Source organism: Halichoerus grypus, chromosome 7, assembly GCF_964656455.1.
Source record: "Halichoerus grypus chromosome 7, mHalGry1.hap1.1, whole genome shotgun sequence".
NCBI classification, from domain to species: Eukaryota; Metazoa; Chordata; class Mammalia; order Carnivora; family Phocidae; genus Halichoerus; species Halichoerus grypus.
Genome location: NC_135718.1, coordinates 124,652,831 through 124,672,376, shown reverse-complemented (window position 1 = coordinate 124,672,376; position 19,546 = coordinate 124,652,831). Strand labels below are relative to the sequence as shown.

Below are 19,546 nucleotides of genomic sequence, written 5' to 3'. Positions count from 1 at the left end.
AGCAGTAAGAAGGGAAGTGTCAAAGAAGGCAAACAGGGAGAGACAGAAGCAAAAGTGGTTCAGGGGATTTCAAAAATGTCACATCAGTTAAAGCACCATCTTAATTTTGGAAAACGAATCATGACGAGATGTGGGTACATTTTCGAAAAGATTGGTTAATGTTGCTATATACTGTAGGCTCTCAGATCTCTTTATGAGATATGCACTCAGGACACACACTCTTCTTTCCACACACAGCTAACAGGCAAACCTATAGGAAAGTCACTAGAACTTAGGACACTTTTTTTTTTTTTTAAAGGTCTTGAAAAAGTGAAACTTGATGGTGTGGGACAAAGTCAAGAAATGCCTTGAAAACTAAGCTGAGGAATCTGGATGGTAATTCTAAGGTATCTCCTTAATGATATGTAAGCAGACAAATGAACTGTAAAAGCAGCACTTCAACCGATGAACCCAAGCACAGTATTCAGGAAAGATTCCAGAAGAGCCGGGAACAGTAATACAGATCTTCAGACAAGAAACAAGATGCATGAGGAAATCCAGTATTTGATTCTTTATGAATTTTTTGAAGAAAGGCTAAGGTTCTTCAGAAAGGAAGACAGTCTGGTTAACAATATTTTTAAACATTTTCATTTTAAGCTACAGAGATTTTTTTTTTTTAAGGAAGAAGCACAGGATTCATTGTTCAGCACAAGTGTAATACATCACAAAAATCAATAACATACCTGAAATGCAAACACATTTCTCCTCACGAAGGTTTAAGACACCATTCCCTAATTAAATAAGCTATGAATATCTTTACAACATCTCTCTCTTCTATAAAGAAGCTACGTTTAAACTGGAAGATGCCACAATATTAAACTTTATAAAGCAGAGAAGAACGGTCTAATCCATGAGGACAAACTGACTCCACACAGCAGGAGACGGTTATCTGAGGCTTATCACGGTGCAAAATGGGAGCAGTTAGAAGGGCATCTAATACTGAATGGAAACAGGATTGCCCAAATTAACTCGCGTCCTTTCAAATTTCCAATCAAAAGGAAGAAAAATTCAGATGGAATGGAGCCCTGTCTCTTTCTCTACACTCGGAATCAGTTGGAAGGTGGAGAAGGAAGCTGAGAAGCCTGGAGACCTCCAAGTAATTTCTCAATCCATCTATCCTCTGGCATTCGCCACCTGAGGCCAATAAGCAGCTGACTTCTTTCTAGTCCGTTCTGTGTGCTTGGTTTGTAATTTTACTTTTAAAAGAATGAATTTTGAGGATTATTACTCTACTCGAGGATCCATAGTGAATCCTTACTTTCCTATTCTTCAAATTCCTGTTCCTGGTTTCAATGCTCTCCAGAATCTGGTCTCACACTGAGAGCCTGGCCTATGTTCCGATTCCACCAACAGCTCAAACTGACATCTCCATTCTGTAAACTCCTATTTAAATCAGGAATCCATGCCACAAGGCTTAACATTTAATTGTTCTACAAAGACTCTTTTTCCTCTCGAATGCAGGAATAATATGACTAGCTTCCTTTTTATTCCCCTCAGTGCCTAGTAATGCAGAGTAGAAATTTCATAAATACATTTTAAAAATGGAGCAGAGTTCTTTTGTAAGGGAATCATCCTTCCAAAAGTCATCTGCTTCATGAACATTAATCTCTGCATTCTATATTATATTTTCTTAAGCTGTAAGTGGCATATTAAATGAGAGAAGACTGCTACTCTTATAATGCTGCTGGTGAGAAAGTCAACCGGTGCAACTATGGAAAATAACTTGCTATTAAACTTGTCGAACCAACCATGCACATCCCCTGTGGTTCATCATTTCCATTCTTAGGCCCAGACAAAAGAGAAATGCTTGCATGTCACATAAGATGCTTGCAAGACACATAAGACTAGCACAGCAATACCGCTTACAATAGTAAACAACTTATAAACAATCCAAACAGCAAGCAACACGTAACAAGAACAACTGAATACAATACAGCAGTGAAAAGGTTAATGTACAGCCACATCGACCAACACGTGATGACACTGACGTAAAGCTCCAAAAATGCAAAGGAAACAATAGATTTATTTAGAAATTTACACAGATGTGGGGAAAACTATAAAGAAAAGCAAAGGAATGTTAAACACAGAATTCCAGACATGGTTACCTCTGAGGGAAGGTAGTGGTAGATATAAATAAAAAAATTTTTAATGTTTTATTTCTTAAGCTGGGGGGTGGATACAAGGGCATAATGTCTTTTATAAACATTTAATATTTCCTTAAAAAGGTGAGTGAAAACTGTTCATCTCTGTAATGGTTATTGCAAGTACACTGATCCTTTAAGAAGTCACATAAAAAAAAAATTGAGGGAACTTTGGTCTCACAGGTCACTACAGAGAAATGATACCAGGTTGCAGAGTAAAATAGGAAGTCTGTGGGCAGGTGTGAACAATAACTACCTTATCTGAAAAACGGGAAGCAATACTGTGTGATGTCAAACATACTCTGAGACAGAAAAACAAGTACTTTCTAGACCAGAGGGCAAGTGAAATTAGACTTTCTAGACTCACTAGGGCAAATGAAACTTTCAGGGCTGTTGCAAGTACACTGCAGGGTAGCTCAGTGGGACTAGTCCACTAGAGTTAGGGTAGGACTTGGTAAGAGGAGCTAGAACAAGATAAATGAATCTGAGGGAAACAAAAGAAAAGTCAGGATTGGAGAGCAAAGCTGATTCTAGAATGATACAGATACAAGATGGAAATTTCAAACAGGTCATCAATCCTCTGATTTAATCAATCGACTTCATTCTTTTTTTAATTTTCCAATAAATAAAGTTAACTTCATTGTTCCTTCATTTATTGCCAGTGTGGTTCTCCACATTAATTTAATAACCCATCCTAACCTTGACTGCCACTTACTAACTCTAGGCAATACATTTTGTAAAGTCTATTTTCCTGTTGTGAGGCCTATACCTGCAGCTGAGAGTTACCTGTCCAGTGAGGAGCAAGTGGTGAGAACTCAAATCTGCCTCTTAAAATCTAGAGTTGTAAAAGCTTTTCTAGGATCGTTCCAGTCACTACTAAATCTGGGTGAGCAAAACCAGCTAAATTTTTAAAGCCTAGAAGTAATACTAAAACTAAAAACTAATTTCCACTGTGTACTACACTCAATTCAAGCTTTTAAAGTATAATTTTTATTCCTTTCTATTATTTCTTTCTTTCTAATTTTTATTCATTTTCAACTTAAGACTGTCATTATCTAATCATTCAGGACATACTTTCCTCTATTATTCATATAGTATAATTTTACATTTATTTACATAATTAAAATCATCTTACCTGCACTTTTTTTAAAGCTACTGGTACTCCATCCAAGAGACAGGCTGCTCTATAAACTTCACTAAATTGCCCGCGACCAATTTTCTTTTCTATTCGAAAGTTGGCTAATGTATTATAGCCCATATCCGGTCGTAAAGCCTTCTGTAATTAAAAAAGTCAGAATAAGTTTTCAATCACACAATATTCACACAATCATTGATTGTTTTCACATAATTAGGTGATACCTATGGTAAGCCTGCAGACATCTATTCTATTCAACAAATATTATATCGAGCCATTCATGCTAGGCACTGTTCCATATACTGGGAATACAGCAGCAAACTAAACAGATGATAATCCCTACCCTCAAGAGAAAAATTCTGGCAAGGAAGAAAAATAACAAACAGGGTAAACATGAAAAATATATATACAGTGTGTGAGATAGGAAGGGCTAAAAAGAAATCAAGGAAGAAGGACATGAAATGTCAGGGAATGAGGAAGATTTTGAAATTTTAGATAGGAACTCTATAAAATTATCTTCATAGAATATAAACTTCTCCCACTCAATCTAGTACTCCTTTGATATTTGTTTTCTTTTTCAAAGAATCTTTAACTTGAAATAGAATGTGTGTAAACACACACACACACACACACACACACTTAGTCCAACCTGCCAACTAATGTATGAAAATCTTCTGAACTTCTTGAGAGTTATTTAACTTCTACAAAGAACATTTCCAGTGGCAGGGAATACACCACCACATCGTTATTTTTTTTTTAAGACATTTTTTTAGAGCAGTGCTGGGTTCACAGCAAAACTGTGAGGAAGCCCTTGCCCCCATATATGCATGGCTTGCCCCATCCCCCACCATAATGGTACTTTTGTTACAATTCATGAACCTACACTGACACATCATTATTACCCAAAGTTCCTAGTTTTACATTAGGGTTCACCCTTGGTGTTGTACATTCTATGGCTTTGGACAAATGTATAAATGACATATATCCATCATTATAGGATCATACAGTGTATATTCAGGGCCCTAAAATCCTCTCTGCATCTCCTATTCATCCCTCCCTCCCAAGTTAACACCCCCACCCCCACCTTCCGGGCAGCAACTGATCTTTTTTTACAGTCTCCATAGCTTTGCTTTTTCCAGAATGTCATATAGTGGAAGTCATTCAGTCTGTGGCCTTTTCAGATTAGCTTCTTTCGCTTAGTACATAATTACATTTTTTTTCATTTAAAAGATTTTATTTATTTACTTTACAGAAAGAGATCACACAAGAGGGGGGGAGCAGCAGGCAGAGGGAGAAGCAGGCTCCCCGCTGAGGAAGAAGCCCGATGTGGGACTCGATCCCAGGACCCTGGGATCATGACCTGAGCCGAAGGCAGACACTTAATGACTGAGCCACCCAGGCACCCCCATAATTACATTTTTAAACAATATTTTGCTGTTACTCATGAAAAAAAAAGTCACTTCTTTTAACTAAGACTTTTTAGTACTTACTGTGTACTAGCTGCTAAGAAAATAGAGATGAACCAGAAATGTTTTCTGCTCTGAAAGAGCTTACCCAAACATATGGAAGAGGCTCTTAACTGCTATGAGAGAAATAATTACAGGGTATTGGGAAGGGAGCACAACTGTCATTCCTATTTTGAGACAAAGCCCAACTCCTTATACATTTTATCCATTTACTAGTCCTTTTGTTTATTTGTTTATTCACGGACTCTGTCAGTCATTAAGTCAGTCACATGGTAAACATTACCTGAATACGCACTACAGTCAACCACTGTCTGTTGCTGAAGTTACAACACGTACCCAAGAAACACTGCCTTTTAAGCTCCTGAGGACACTCACGATCTATTCCAGCACCTCCACCTATATAACAAACTGTAACAAAAGAGTCTAGTTTAGCTATCAAATGCCCTTATATCCTCTCTTTTTTGGCTAAATATGCATAGGCTTTTCAAGGTGCCTGGATTATTGGTAAGGATACGCTTCCAAGTCTTCACCATTCTCTTCACATCCTTCTGGACCTCCTCTATTCTCTGAGCCAACTTGGAGTACACATGACATTCTTGTGGGGTCTGACTAGTGCACCCTCTAATGAGACTGAACATTAAATGCCTATTAATGCAATCAAAGACAGCACTAGTTGGTAAACACACTAAATTGAACTTGAACTCTTAGTCCTTCAAATAAACCTCTATTAAGACTGATGACCCCATGACTTATGCAGAAGGCTATTTTGACATATGGGTAGTACTCTACATTAACCCCAATACTTTCAATATTGTTGATTTTACTACATCTATCATGCTAGCAAAAACTCTAAAATCTTGCTAAAGTTTCACTGTATTTCAAATACAATGTTTCACAAAAAGAGAAAAAAGTAGCAATGATTTCTGTTGCTGTACACTGATTTTCTTTCTCTGGAAGTCCAAATTATTGTCCAGAAAAATACCATTCTTCCTTTAATACATGCAAAATAACCAGAATATAAGAAATTTCACAAATCCATTTCATAAATATAATACAATAACTGGTATAATAGAATAACAGTAGCAACTACCTTCTATAATAATAGAAGGTTCCATTTTCGTACCTACAACTTAACAATTCCTATATATTACAACTTTATATGCCATCTAATTCAATTCTCATGACAATCCTATACATGTCATCAAACCAAACCTATGTCTAGTTGATTCCCAAGTATAGCCTTTGCTATCCTACCACACTTACTAAACAAAATCATCTACAATATGATCCAATATTATGGGATCCTACATGATGATTCATAAATATTTTCAATTTCAGATCTTTTGGTTTTAAAAAGCAGAAATAAAAACATATTAAGAATTAAAACAAAAATATACACCATAATAAGAAAAATTAAATTATCAAATACAGGGAGACAACCAGACATGCTGTTCATTTATAAGATTTCTTTTTGTAGTCACTGAGATTAATTTGTAATTAAGTGCCACTGTGACAACATGGTACTTATTTAAGAAAGGAAACTTAAAGTACCACTTCTTAGATATAGTCAATAGATAGTAGCAACTTTTCTTAGTTTTTTAACTGTAAATAAAAGTTTCATTTGAAGAGCAGAGATTTTTTTTAACTGCTATGCTTTCCTAAGAAATGTTTTCTTTAAATATTGACACACTAGGATAGTCTGCAACATCAAAGAAAGAGAACTCCTTCTTCTGCTATAGATGTACATACCATTTTTTCTCCTGATGAAAACTTGCCAATCTCAACAGTAAAATACAACTTCATCATTAGGAACACTATCATACAATCCATATACTTTAAATTTGACTGGGAATTCCATCTTCTGTCTACACAATAACTGACAAATATTAGCGTGAACTGCTAAGACAGTGTGACAACCGCATGCTGAGAGCAAAGTCTCACTAATGTGTTTTGGCATGCAGGTTTGTAATCACACATTTACATATGCAATGACCTACATTTGCATGTCAGATCACACACTGTCTTGGTTTATTAAGACTGGGCACCTCCCTGTGCTTGGCGGCCAGAGTGGCGAGAGAGGGCCAGAGGGCGGTGTTTTCTGGCAGTTGAGGGATGAACTGCCACCAAGGATTAGGTTGATATGGCCTGAGCATTAGACACTTCATTAGACGTAATCTGTTTAACAGTGGGCAGTGTATGTAAACTTCACAGCCCATTTGCGGCACCTTTTTCCCCCTATGGCCTTTCTTCAAAGGGCAGTATGGGTGAGTGACAGCTTGTCTCATCTGCTCCCATGTCCTGTCACCCAGTGTAGACATGGAGAGCTGACATGAGAAGGAGCATAGCTGCACATCTCCAACTACCCCTGGGTCTCTTTGCCACACTGCAATTTGTATAAAAATAAGCTTGTGTAGTAGGAGATCTCCTTTAGGAGATTATCAGACAGGTAATACATATACTTCAGTAATGATTCTATTATATTGTATTCAATGCCATACCTCATTTTCATGAATTATATCCTATTGTAGGTAGCACTGTATTAGGTGCTTTAAATAAAAAGATGATATCATCAAATGAGTGCCCACTCAAGTAAAGAACTATTTTTAGGAAAGAGCTATATTCTTTTTTGAATGATGTCCAATTCCCCATATTTTTTTTTTTAGCTTAGCATTTGAATTATATTGGGAATAAATAACCCAGCAAAATAATGAGATTCAAATCAGTATGAAATATGGACCAAATAAAATCACTTAAATTGCTTTTTCCCTGGTTGCAATTTGGTGTATAAACTGCACCTGTCTCCTACAGTCCCTTAATGACCAGGATATTTTTCTGAGCTGCACAAAATGGCTTTTGGATTTGATATGAGTCACTTAAAGGATCTTAAATTTTTATAAGAACAAAAAAACCTCCTCTGTTTCTTCCACTGAAATAAAGATAATAATGCCTTCCCTAAGACAGAGGGCCACGTAATTTTTATACCGAGCCTGGGCCTCATCCACCAGCCAAACCAAGTGTTCCCCAAGTGCGCCATAAGCTTTGGCCTCTCCATGCAAAGCATGTGCTTGTCCCCACGCCTTCTAAATAACTTTGCTCTTCACACCTGGCAAACCACAATTCATCTTTGAGATTCCACTGCCAGCCTTCTAAGGAGTCATCTTCGGCTTGTGGGCAGCTCGACCGGCTCATGCCTCTGCGCTTCCGTAGCAACTGACAGCAGGCACTCAAGTCTACACACAGCTGTGCAAACTCAGGCACTGAGCCAGGCTCTGGATCTCACTGGATTTAATTATTTGTTTACATATATGTATTTTTCCCTCCACATAACTGAGTTTCTCAAAGGCAGAAACCAAGTTTTATCTTTGTATCCAGATGCCATGAAGGCAGTTTGACGTGAACTAGATAATAACTATTTACTAAATAAGTGAATGTAACTGAAAGAACTTGATGTAAAAGGCTTTAAATACATACTGCACAATTATAACTATTGAGAGGCTCTGAGTAGAATCAGGTAGAGAAGCAGTGCAGTGCAGTGCAAAAAAACTTCTGTCCCACAAAGCAAGACAATTGTCTCTGCCTCTTACAGTTTCCCAACAGGTGAACTAGAGAATTCCCTTACTCCTCACTATTAAAGGACACTTCGGTAATAATCCACAGTCTGGGTTAGAGTGATACGAGAAGCACTAAACACTGTGTTTCAAATCAATCTTGCTCCAAAGCCTGACTAGGCATGGCATTACAAAAGAATCCACGGAGTTCCCAAATAGCCCCTTAGAAAAGGCAGAGGTTCTGGAGTTAATCAGTAAGACATTGGCTCAAATCCCAGCTCTGATGCTCGGTATCTTTTTGAGCTGGCAAGCCACCCAAACCTTGTTTCCTACTTCTGTAAAATAGGTGTAAGCCTAACCAAAGAATTGTGTCTGAGTGAGATTATGATTATAAAGTACCTAGGACAGAGCCAAGCACAGAGCACGTACTCAGAATCAGAGAAGACTTTCCCTTCCCCAAGAGTACCAGCAGTGACAATGTTCTACCAACTCACTCTCATAACAGGGCTCTTGTGTTTGAAAAGCCTCCTTTAATATCCTCTCGTTTGTCTCTATCTGTTGCTAGACTTCCCAATGCCAAGAGCACACTTACTAGGAGTTCTCAGTATCACCCAACCCTGGGCTCTGCCTTCCAACTGGGATACCTCATTTATCATGTGGATTATCTGCCTGATTCGCAAATGAAGCTAGCCTAACCCCTTGGGTATGAGGCTACTTAGGTGACACTACAGTGGATCTAACTATAGTTATTCTGCCCACTGTCCTTCTAATAATTTTTGTGAGGAGGGCATTTAGTACAAAAAAACCACCATGTTTGCAATTTGGTTATCTGGTTAGAACATGCTTAAAATGAAGTTTAAAACTGCAGGCACAGTAAAGAGGAGACAAACTGGTTCAAAGCCCATAAACCCTATGAGTTTGAAACTGCCTGGCTTCATGACAAAAGAAAACTGAGAAAGGGCATGGCTAATTCAGTACACAGCATCTTCTAGAATTACTGAAATAAAGACTACATACCCCACAGAAGTATTTTCAAACAGATTAATTTTTGGAAGAAGTTTTAAAACATAACTAATTAACATGGATAACATAAGTATAAGCCTATGTAAGTTGTTTCTCAATGTTACTTTATCTCATAATTATTAACCATAAGATACCCGTAACTCTTGACTTAAAGGCATAATTAAAACCGTTCTTGGAAGCATTTATATTACATTTTTCTGGTAAATTATTATGTTTAGCCTCATAACATTTATGAATCTATATACTAACAGGTTATAATATAAAAGTATTCTGAAATACCAAAAACATAAAATAAGTATTCAGAATTATAGATAACAACTAAGAAATCAAACCCTAGAGTGAATCAAGCTTTATATAACACCTTAAATGTTCTGGTTTCTTACTAATGCATCTCTTGTTGATCTGAATGCACTCTAATCATGTAACACCAGATCTTGCTAACTAATTGGGATTAACTTCTACATGTCAGTCTGTGTTTACTGCTTCCTTCATATAAAACTTTTCTTTTTAAAATAAAATTCATTCTGTTGTACCAGTGGTTCTTATTCTCACAGTGCAGACTCTTTAAACAATGATTTCCTAGGACTAAATTAATTTCTTTAATTTGCTTTAAATTTGAAGGCAAGGACACTTAATGAGCAATAAGATAATTCAGGATAACATTATGATGACAATTCTCTCTCGGGAAATTAGAAGAGTCACAGCATGGACTCAATAAACTCCCCAGGGAGAAAATTATATCCTGATAATTCCTAGTGGTATTGTTATCAATGATCTAATACACAAGCCAGTATTAATTACAATATTTAACATCATTAATAAGGTCTTCATTGTTATTGCAAATTTATCTCTTACTGGTGGTTTTCATATTACCAATTATGCAAGTTAGTAAATTGCTTTATATTATATATTAATGTTACTGGATTTCTCCAAAATTTAAGAGTAACAAACTCCAAAATGCCCTTCAATTTTACTTAGCAATAAAATTCATGCTCTGGTCTCAAAAATGATACTCCTCATCACCAAATTACTCAAAACTAGAATAGCCTTTTAACAATATTTAACACAGCTCTGTCAAATATTATTTTCTACAAACTTCCTATAAACCTCACTAGAAACCAGAAAAAAACAGAACAACAACACAAAAAAACACCACATGTGCCAGCAAAGTCTAATGATCCATGCTTTTTCACATTTGAACAATTATCTCCCTAAAATTTCTTGAACTATTTCAAAGGTAACCAATTCCTAAAGATACTAAGTGTTGGAGATTTGCACCAGTTTGAGCAATATGCCATTAATCATTACAACTGGCTTTTTATCAAAGGAGGGAAATTCATTATAGCAAAAGAAAAATGAGTGACCAAATATAACTAATTATCTAGTTAGACATTTATAAGACCCTAGTATTTGTATCATTTAATTATCATTATTTATACTACCTAGCATAATAATTACTATATCTAAATTATGTAACCACAAATACTATCTTTCCCACCTTATCATGAGCAGAATAGTTGATTAATGACAAAGATACTCCCATCTCTCCCACTCCTCCCATGAGCACCACCGGCTATACCTTGAAAAATTAAATATGGCAAGGAAAAGTCTCTAACTGAGAGAACACAGAGATAGAGACAGGGAGAAATAGAGGGAAGAGGCTTTCTAAAGTTTATTCATTTATTCCACAAGTATTAACAGGGGACGGGATATAAACAAATGAATACATAATACAAAAACAAAAAAAAAAGAAACTAAACATATACATAATAGTTCTAATATTTATTCCACATACTTAAGTACTATGCAGAGAAATATATAATGGAAAATGAGTGGATGGTTATTTTAGATTGGGTAATTCAGGGATGACCTTACAATTTACACTGTAATTAAAAGACCACAAGGAAAGGAAGCAGCAGAAAGAACAGCTGGAGAAAATGTCTCAAGAATGATGGTGTGAAAAGTACAGTGTGGCTGTCAAGGGGGACAATGGTAAGGAATGAGGCTCAAGAGGTAAGTAAGCACTGACAAAATTACATAGCACTCTGATGGCTAGAGTAAGGAGTCTGAGGTTTACACAGAAGCACTGTGCTCTGATCTACTATACCTTTTACAAAGGTAACTCACAGTGCTGTGTGGAAAAGGAACTAGAGAGGAGGATGGTAACTCACAGTGCTGTGTGGAAAAGGAACTAGAGAGGAGGATGAGTAAAGCTAGAGTGGAAGCTGGGGGTCTGGACATAGGTAATGGACTTGACCTGGGAATTACAGTGAGATATGACAGCAGCTGGAATCAGGATATGATCTTGACATAGTCAAAGGAACTGCTGATGAACTGAATATGAGAAGTGAGGAACAGGGAGAAATCAAGGATAAGTCATAGATTTTTGGCTTGAGCACACAGATGGATCTTGATGCCATTTACTGGCATAAACAAGGTGAAAGGAGAGGCAGTTTGGGCAGAACATAGGCAATAAAAATGTAATAAAGATTATAACGTGCTATACAAACAATCAGTGGGCAGAGAAATCTGTGGGCCGAGTAAGAAAGTTGTCACTATCATAGTCACGGTGGACATGGTCATCATCACCATCAACTAATGAGTGCTATGTGCTAAGCACCATACTGAAAGAAAGCTCCCTATCAACTCTATGGAGTAAAAAATAATTATTCTTCTCATTTATTGATAACTAAGTTTTATAGATGTTAAATAACTTGCTCTCCATCACATAGCTAGAAAGTGGGAGATCCAAGAATTCATCCTAGACAATGTCTTCAGAGCTCATGTTCTCAACCACCACACTACACAGCCAGTCCTTCTGCTTCCTTCCAGCAACTCTACAGATAAATGCTGGTGTGTTCCAAGGGTACTATCCTTGGCCTTCTCTTCTCACTTTACTCATTCACTCTGGGCAATTTAATTCACTGTTCAATCTCACCCATTTATTGGTTCCGGAAGTTAGTATTAGTTGATTCCAGGTATCCCCCACACCCTCTACTGGACACCCCATCATAACTCTCCCAGAAACTCTTCCCCCATCCCCTTATTCTCCCTTGATCTACATCCCTTTGATCTATACTTAATGAGATCCAGTCAGGAAAGAAAAAGAAAAGATGCATAATTAAATTTATCCTATATAAATGTGCCTGATAAAAGAGGTCCTCATCAAAATTTCTAAATCTAAGAAATATTTGCTTTATGAATACTTAGTGAGAAAGCTGTTTGAAACATAACCATAGTCACATGAAAAAGTCATAATATTCACATAATAATGATATAAAGGAAGACAAAATATAAAGATATCCTAAATGTAATGACAATTTTTTAAAATTTTGATTCCAGTGTACTTAACATACAACGTTCTATTCATTTCAGATGTACAAAACAGTGATTCAACAATTCCATATATTACTCAGTGCTCATCAAGATAAGTTACTCTTAATCCCCTTTACTTATTTCACCCATCCCCCCACACTCCTCCCCTCTGATAACCATCTGTTTTTGTTATCTATAGTTAGGAGTCTGTTTTTTTGTTTGTCTTCCCCCCGCCTTTGTTTCTTAAAAACCACATATGATTGAAATCCTATGGTATTTGTCTTTCTCTGACTTATTTCACTTAGCATTACATTTTCTAAATCCATCCATGTTGTTGCAAATAGCAGGATGTCATTCCTTTTTATCACTGAATAATATTCCATTGTACATATATACCACCTCTTCTTTATCCATTCATCTACCAATGAGCACTTAGGTTGCCTCCACAATTTGGTTATTGTAAATAATGCCACAATAAACATAGGGGTGCATGACTCCCATTAAATTAGCGTTTTTGTATCCTCTGGGTAAATACCCAGTAGTGTGATTACTGGATCATGGGGTAATTCTATTTTTAATTTTTTGAGGAACTTCCATACTGGCAACACCAGTTTGCATTCCTACCAACAGTGCAAGAGGGTTCCTATTTCTCCACGCTCTTGCCAACTCTTGTTGTTTATGATTTTGATTTTAGCCATTTTGACAGGTGTGAGGTTTTGTGGTTTTGATTCGCATTTCCCTGATGATGAGTGATGCTGAGCATCTTTTCATGTGTCTGTTGGCCATCTGTATGTCTTCTTTGGAGAAATGTCTGTTCATGTCTTCTGCCCATTTTTTAACTGAATTATTAGTTTTTTGGGGTCTTTCTGTATCCCTCAGGTATGGGTGAATTGTATAAGTTCTTTATATATTTTCAATACTCTTTATCAGATATGTCATTTGCAAATATCTGTTTCCATTCAAGTAGGTTGTCTTTTGGTTGCTATTTCCTTTGCTGTGCAGAAGCTTTTTATTTTGATGTAGTCCCAATAGTTTATTTTTGCTTTTGTTTCCCTTTCCTCAGGAGACATATCTAGAAAAATGTTGCTATACCTAATGTCACAGAAATTACTGCCTGTGTTCTCTTCTAGGATTTTAATAGCTTCAGGCGTCACATTAAGGCCCTTAATCCATTTTGAGTTTATTTTTGTGTATGGTGTAAGAAAGTGGTCCAGTTTCATTCTTTTGCATGTTGCTGTCCAGTTTTCCCAACACCATCTGTTGAAGAGACTTTTTCCCATTGCATGTTATTGCCTCCTTTGTCAAAGATTAATTGATGATATAATTGGGGGTTTATTTCTGTGTTTTCTATTCTTTTCCATTGATCTATGTGTCTGTTTTTGTGCCAGTACCATACTGTTTTGATTACTATAGATTTGTAATATAATTTGAAGTCTGGAATTGTGATACCTCCAGTTTTGTTCTTTTTCAAGATTCCTTTGGATATTCAAGGTCTTTTGTGGTTGTTCTACTTCTGTGAAAAATGCTGTTGGTATTTTGATAGGGACTGCATTAAAACTGTAGATGTAGTATAAACATTTTAACAATATTTGGTCTTCCAATCTATGAGCATCAGTGTCTTTCCATTTCTTTGTGTTGTCTTCAATTTCTTTCATCAATGTTTAATAGTTCTCAGAGTACAGGTCTTTCACCTCTTTGGTTAAGATTATTCCTAGGTATCTTATTATTTTTAGTGTAACTGTAAATAGGGTTGTTATCCTAATTTCTCTCTCTGCTGCCTCATTATTAGTGTATAGAAATGCAACAGATTTCTGTATATAGATTTTGTATCCTGCGACCTCACTGAACTCATTTATCAGTTCTAATAGTTTTTTGGTGGAGTCCTTAGGGTTTTCTATATGTGGTATCATGTCATCTGCAAATAGTCAAAGTTTTACTTCTTCCTTAGCAATATGGATGCCTTTACTTCCTTTGTCTTGTCTGATTGCTGTGGTTATGACTTTCAGTACCACTTTGAATTAAATGGTGGGAGTGGACATACTTGTCTTGTTCCTGACCTTAAGGGAAAGCTGTTTTACACCAATGAACATGATGCTTTCTCTGCATCTACTGAAATGATCATATGGTTTTTATCCTTTCTCTTATTGATGTGATATATCACATTGATTGATTTGCAAATATTGAACTTGCATCCCAGGAATAAATCCCGCTTGATCGTGGTGAATGATTTTTTTAATGTATTGTTAAATTTGGTTTGCTAATATTTTGTTAAAGAAGTCTGCATCTATGTTCATCAGAAATATTGGCCTGTAGCTCTCTTTTTTGTTGTGTTTTTATGTGATTTTGAAATCAGGGTAATGCTGGCCTCATAGAATAAATCTGGAAGTGTTCCTTTCTCTTTTATTTTTTGGAATAATTTGAAAAGAACAGGTATTAACTCTTCTTTAAATGTTTGGTAGAATTCGCTGGTAAAGCTGTTTGGTCCTGGACTTTTGTTTGTTAGGAGTTTTTGATTACTAATTCAATTTCTTTGCTGGTAATCGATCTGTTTAAATTTTCTATTTCTTCTTGTTAAGTTTTGGTAGGTTATGCATTCTAGGAATTTATCCATTTCTTCTAGATTGTCCAGTTTGTTGGCATATAATTTTTCATAATATTCTCTTACAATCCTTTGTATTTCTCTGCTGTTGGTTATTTCTCTTCTTTCATTCCTGATTTTGTTTGAGTCCTCTCTCTTTTGCTTTCTTTCTTTTTTTTTTTTAAATGAGTCTGGCTAGAAGTTTATCAATTTTGTTGATCTTTTCGAAGAAACAGCTCCTGGTTTCATTGATCTGTTCTATTGTTTTTTTTTTTTAGTTTCAATACCATTTCTTTATTATTTCCTTCCTTCTGCTGGATTTGGGTTTTGTTTGTTCTTCTTTTGCTAGCTCCTATAGGGGTAAGGGTAGGTTGAGATTTTTCTTGCTTCTTGAGGTAAGCCTTTAGAGATTAATTTATTTAGAGATTAATTCATTTATCCAACAAACATTACTGAGTAGCCATTACCTACTATCACTGACATAAAATATGATCCACAAAAGTGAACACTGAACTGCTAATATAGTATATTATTTTTCTTAATTGAAGTATAATTGATGTACAATGTTATATTAGTTTCAGGTTTATAACACATTAATTCAACAATTCTATAGGTTACTTAATGTTCATCACAGTAAGTATAGTCACCATCTGTCACCATACATTATTACACTATTATTGGCTATATTCCCTATTCTATACTTTTCATCTCTGTGGCTTATTTTATATAACTAGAAATCTGTACCTCTTAGTCCCTCCACCTATTTTGTCCATCCCCTCACCCACTTCCCCTCTAGCAACCACCATTTTGTTCTTTGTTTTTAAGAGTCTGTTTTTTTCTTTATTGTTTGTTTATTTATTCTGTTTCTCAGATTCCACATATAAGTGAAATCATACGGTATTTTTCTTTCTGTACTGGACTTATTTCATTTAGCATAATACCCTATTAAGTCCATTCACATTGTCATCAATGGCAAGATCACACTGCATCTTTTTTATCCATTCACCTATCAGTGGACACTTGGGTTGTTTTCATATCTTGGCTATTGTAAATAATGCTGCAATAAACATAGGGATGCATATATCTTTCCAAGTATAATCTTATTTATTGGAAGCATATGAGTATAAGGAACTACCCAATAATCATTATTTTTTCTGAGAGTACTCTTTTTGTTGTCTTCCAAATTATATATTTCCTCTACTGTAACACTTTCCCTAGTATCTCTATCATGAAATGTAGTTTATATAACATTATAATGAGCTTTTATGCTCATTATGTTCCATTAGTGACTAAATATCCTTGAATACCATTACCTCACTACCTTAGACTTGGAGATGAAAAATAGCATAGTATAAGCAAGACATGACTGAATCTGAGTCCAAAATAAAAAATGACACAAAATTTAGTTGGAAAAGTAAAACGAGACCAGATGATGCAAGACCTTCTAAGTCAGACGAGGAAATGCAGAATTCACCCTAAGAACAATAAAAAAGCAGCCCTTTAAGGAGAGTGAGATAATGAAACGTACACTTTAAAAGGATAATTCACACTACAATGTAAAGAATGGATTAAAAATGGTAAAATGAAAGGTACAGAGCTCAGTTACACAAAGTTTCAGTTACACAAAGATTATTTGCCTGCAATAATCCAGGCAAAAGGTGACAATAACCTAAATGTAGAGAATTAGCAGATCCGATAGTTTTTTAGGAAATAAAATCAAGAGAACATGGAAATTGCCTAAACATAAGATATGAGATTCCCTTGTTTGTAGTTCAGGCAACCAGAGGGATGATGGTAATAATCACAAGCAAAAGTGCAATCTTGGGCAAAATAACAAATTTCATCTTAAAGACTAAGAGCTTGAGGTACCTATAAAAATATCAAGGGTCGTGGTGATTAAGATCAAACTGGCCAGGAAATGTATGAGGAGCTTTCTCTGTGAAAGCTAAAGAATCACAGGCTTGGAGTCAGACAACCCTGGGTCAAAACCCAGCTCTACCACTTACTAGCTATGTTACTGTGGGCAAATCTGTTAATTAGTCTGAGCCTCAGTCTCTTATTTGTAAAGTGCGAAAAATAATGCTTTGTATGTTATCTGTTAGAAATAAATGAGGAAATGTATTCAAAATGTTTAGCACAAGATAGGCGTATTTTAAGAATTCAATCATCAGTAGGTGCCAATAGTAGCAGCCGTACCACTACCCCGGACAAAAGCAGGATGAAGGTGGTAAGACAGTGAGCCAGGTGGTCAACTAATGCGAGGAATGATGAGGAGGGTAGAAGATAACAGCTATCAGAAAGGTGAAAATCCTTTAGATGGGAAGCAGGAGTCTCAGTACAGCAGGTTTCACCCCTTCCCACCCCCAAGAGAAAGTAGTGATCAGAAAGAGGTACTGTGGATGGAGAAGGCTACTGTTGCTTCCTCCTGATCCTCATGGTTTATGGCTATTAGAGAACAAGTAGCCTCTACTTGAAAGGGTTATGGGGTAAAAGCAGTGTCCTTGGGGGAAAGAGGTACATTCCAGTTAAAAACAAAGAAGTGAAAAAAAAAAGTTCTATAAGAAATGAGGGATGTAGGTGGTTACTCGTACAATGAAAGAGAAATTCTGTAGGTATTTGTATATTTTGATATTCACATTCAAAAAGGTGGTGCTTAGAAAGAGAATTGACTGATTTCACACCAAGTTTATATGCATTCAACATATATTTGCTGAATGTCTACTATGTGCCTGGGTTCCATTCTAGGGACTAGGGATAAAGCTTATACTCTAGGAGAACAATGATAACAAACAAAATAAAGAGTGCTAAGGTGATAAATTCTATGGAGGAAAAAATACAGCATCAAAGGCATACTGTGTTGGGGTGAAATTTCAATTTTCATTGAATGATCAAAGTATGTGATATTTAAATATATACTTGAAGATGAGTGAGCAAGCTGATAAACTACTAGAACATTTTAAACAGACATCATTTGACTATAATGTTATATTTTATATTTAAATTTTGTATAATTTTATAATGGCTTCTGTGTTGAGAGTAGAGTGAAGAGGGGCAAGGGTGGAAGCAGAGACCAAGTGGGAGGCCATCACAATAAGGTATGTGAAAAATTAAAATAACTTTGACCAGAGTGGTAGCACAGAGTAAGAAGTATTCCGATTCTAAATATATTTTAAAGCTAGAGCCTATGGAATCTATTAACAGATTAGATATTAGATGACAGGGATGGGAGGGAGTCAGGAATTTCTCTAAAAATTTTAGCCTAGCAACTGAAAAAATGGACTTCCCATTACTTGTGGTAGAGAAGACTATAGAGGGGCGCCTGGGTGGCTCAGTCGATTAAGCATCTGCCTTTGGCTCAGGTCACGATCCTGGGGTCTTGGGATCGAGCCTCATGTCGGGTTCCTTGATCAGCAGGGAGCCTGCTTCTCCCTCTCCCCCTGGCTCATGCTCTCTCTCAAATAAATAAAATCTTAAAAAGAGAGAGAGAGAGAAGACTGTGGATAGAACAGTTTTATTTTTTTTTAAGATTTTATTTATTTATTTGAGAGAGAGAGCACAGCATGGGGGAGGGGGAGGAGGGAGAAGGAGAAGCAGGCTCCTTGCTGAGCAAGGAGCCCCATGTGGGACTCGATCCCAGGACCCCAGGATCATGACCTGAGCCAAAGGCAGATGCTTAACCACCTGAGCCACCCAGGCACCCGTTAGAACAGTTTTAGGAGGAATATTTAGAGGTCAGTTTCAGACATGTTATGTTTGAGACATGCAAATCTGATGTCAAGTATGCAAGTGGATACATGAGTTTGGAATTCAGGACAGAGGTCTGGACTGAGATATAAATTTGAGAGTCCCCAGCATATAGATCATATTCAGAATCTTGAATTGTTTAGAGATTCAGGAGGTGAGGAGAAATCAGCAAAGGAGGGACCACTAAGACAACAGAAAAACAAAGTTCTTAGAAGCTAAGCAATGAACAGTCTTCAAAGAAGAAAGGATGATCAACTCTATCAAATGCAGCTGGTGACTCAGGAAGATGAGGCCTGAGCCCAGACAGCTGGACTGAGCAACAGGGGAAGTACAATCCTGGCAAGAGCAGTTTCAGTGGCATAGTCAGGGAGGAAGCTGAATTGGAGTACATTTCAGAGAGTGAAAGGAGAAATGAGACAAAACTACAAATAAATCTTTCTAGGAATTTTGCAATAAAAGGCAGCAGAGAAATAGGTCAACAGCTGGAGAGAAGAAGGACTTCAAAGGCTGTTTTTTGAGTTTGTTTGGTTCGGTTGTTGTTTGATGGAAGAAATACC

General features: G+C 36.4%; 1 protein-coding gene across 6 annotated transcripts in view; it reads right to left on the bottom strand.

Annotated features, from left to right (window-relative positions):
• Nucleotides 1–19,546, bottom strand: part of NEK7 (NIMA related kinase 7) — a 166,005-nt gene that overhangs the window by 70,167 nt on the left and 76,292 nt on the right. For 5 of the 6 annotated variants that reach the window (XM_036121902.2, XM_036121948.2, XM_036121937.2 and 2 more), the window contains one exon: nucleotides 3,316–3,456. The exons of the other annotated variant lie outside the window; for it this stretch is intronic. In XM_036121902.2, the coding sequence (XP_035977795.1) occupies nucleotides 3,316–3,456 (141 nt within the window). The remainder of the gene's footprint in view (nucleotides 1–3,315; nucleotides 3,457–19,546) is intronic. 6 annotated transcript variants of the gene reach the window in all.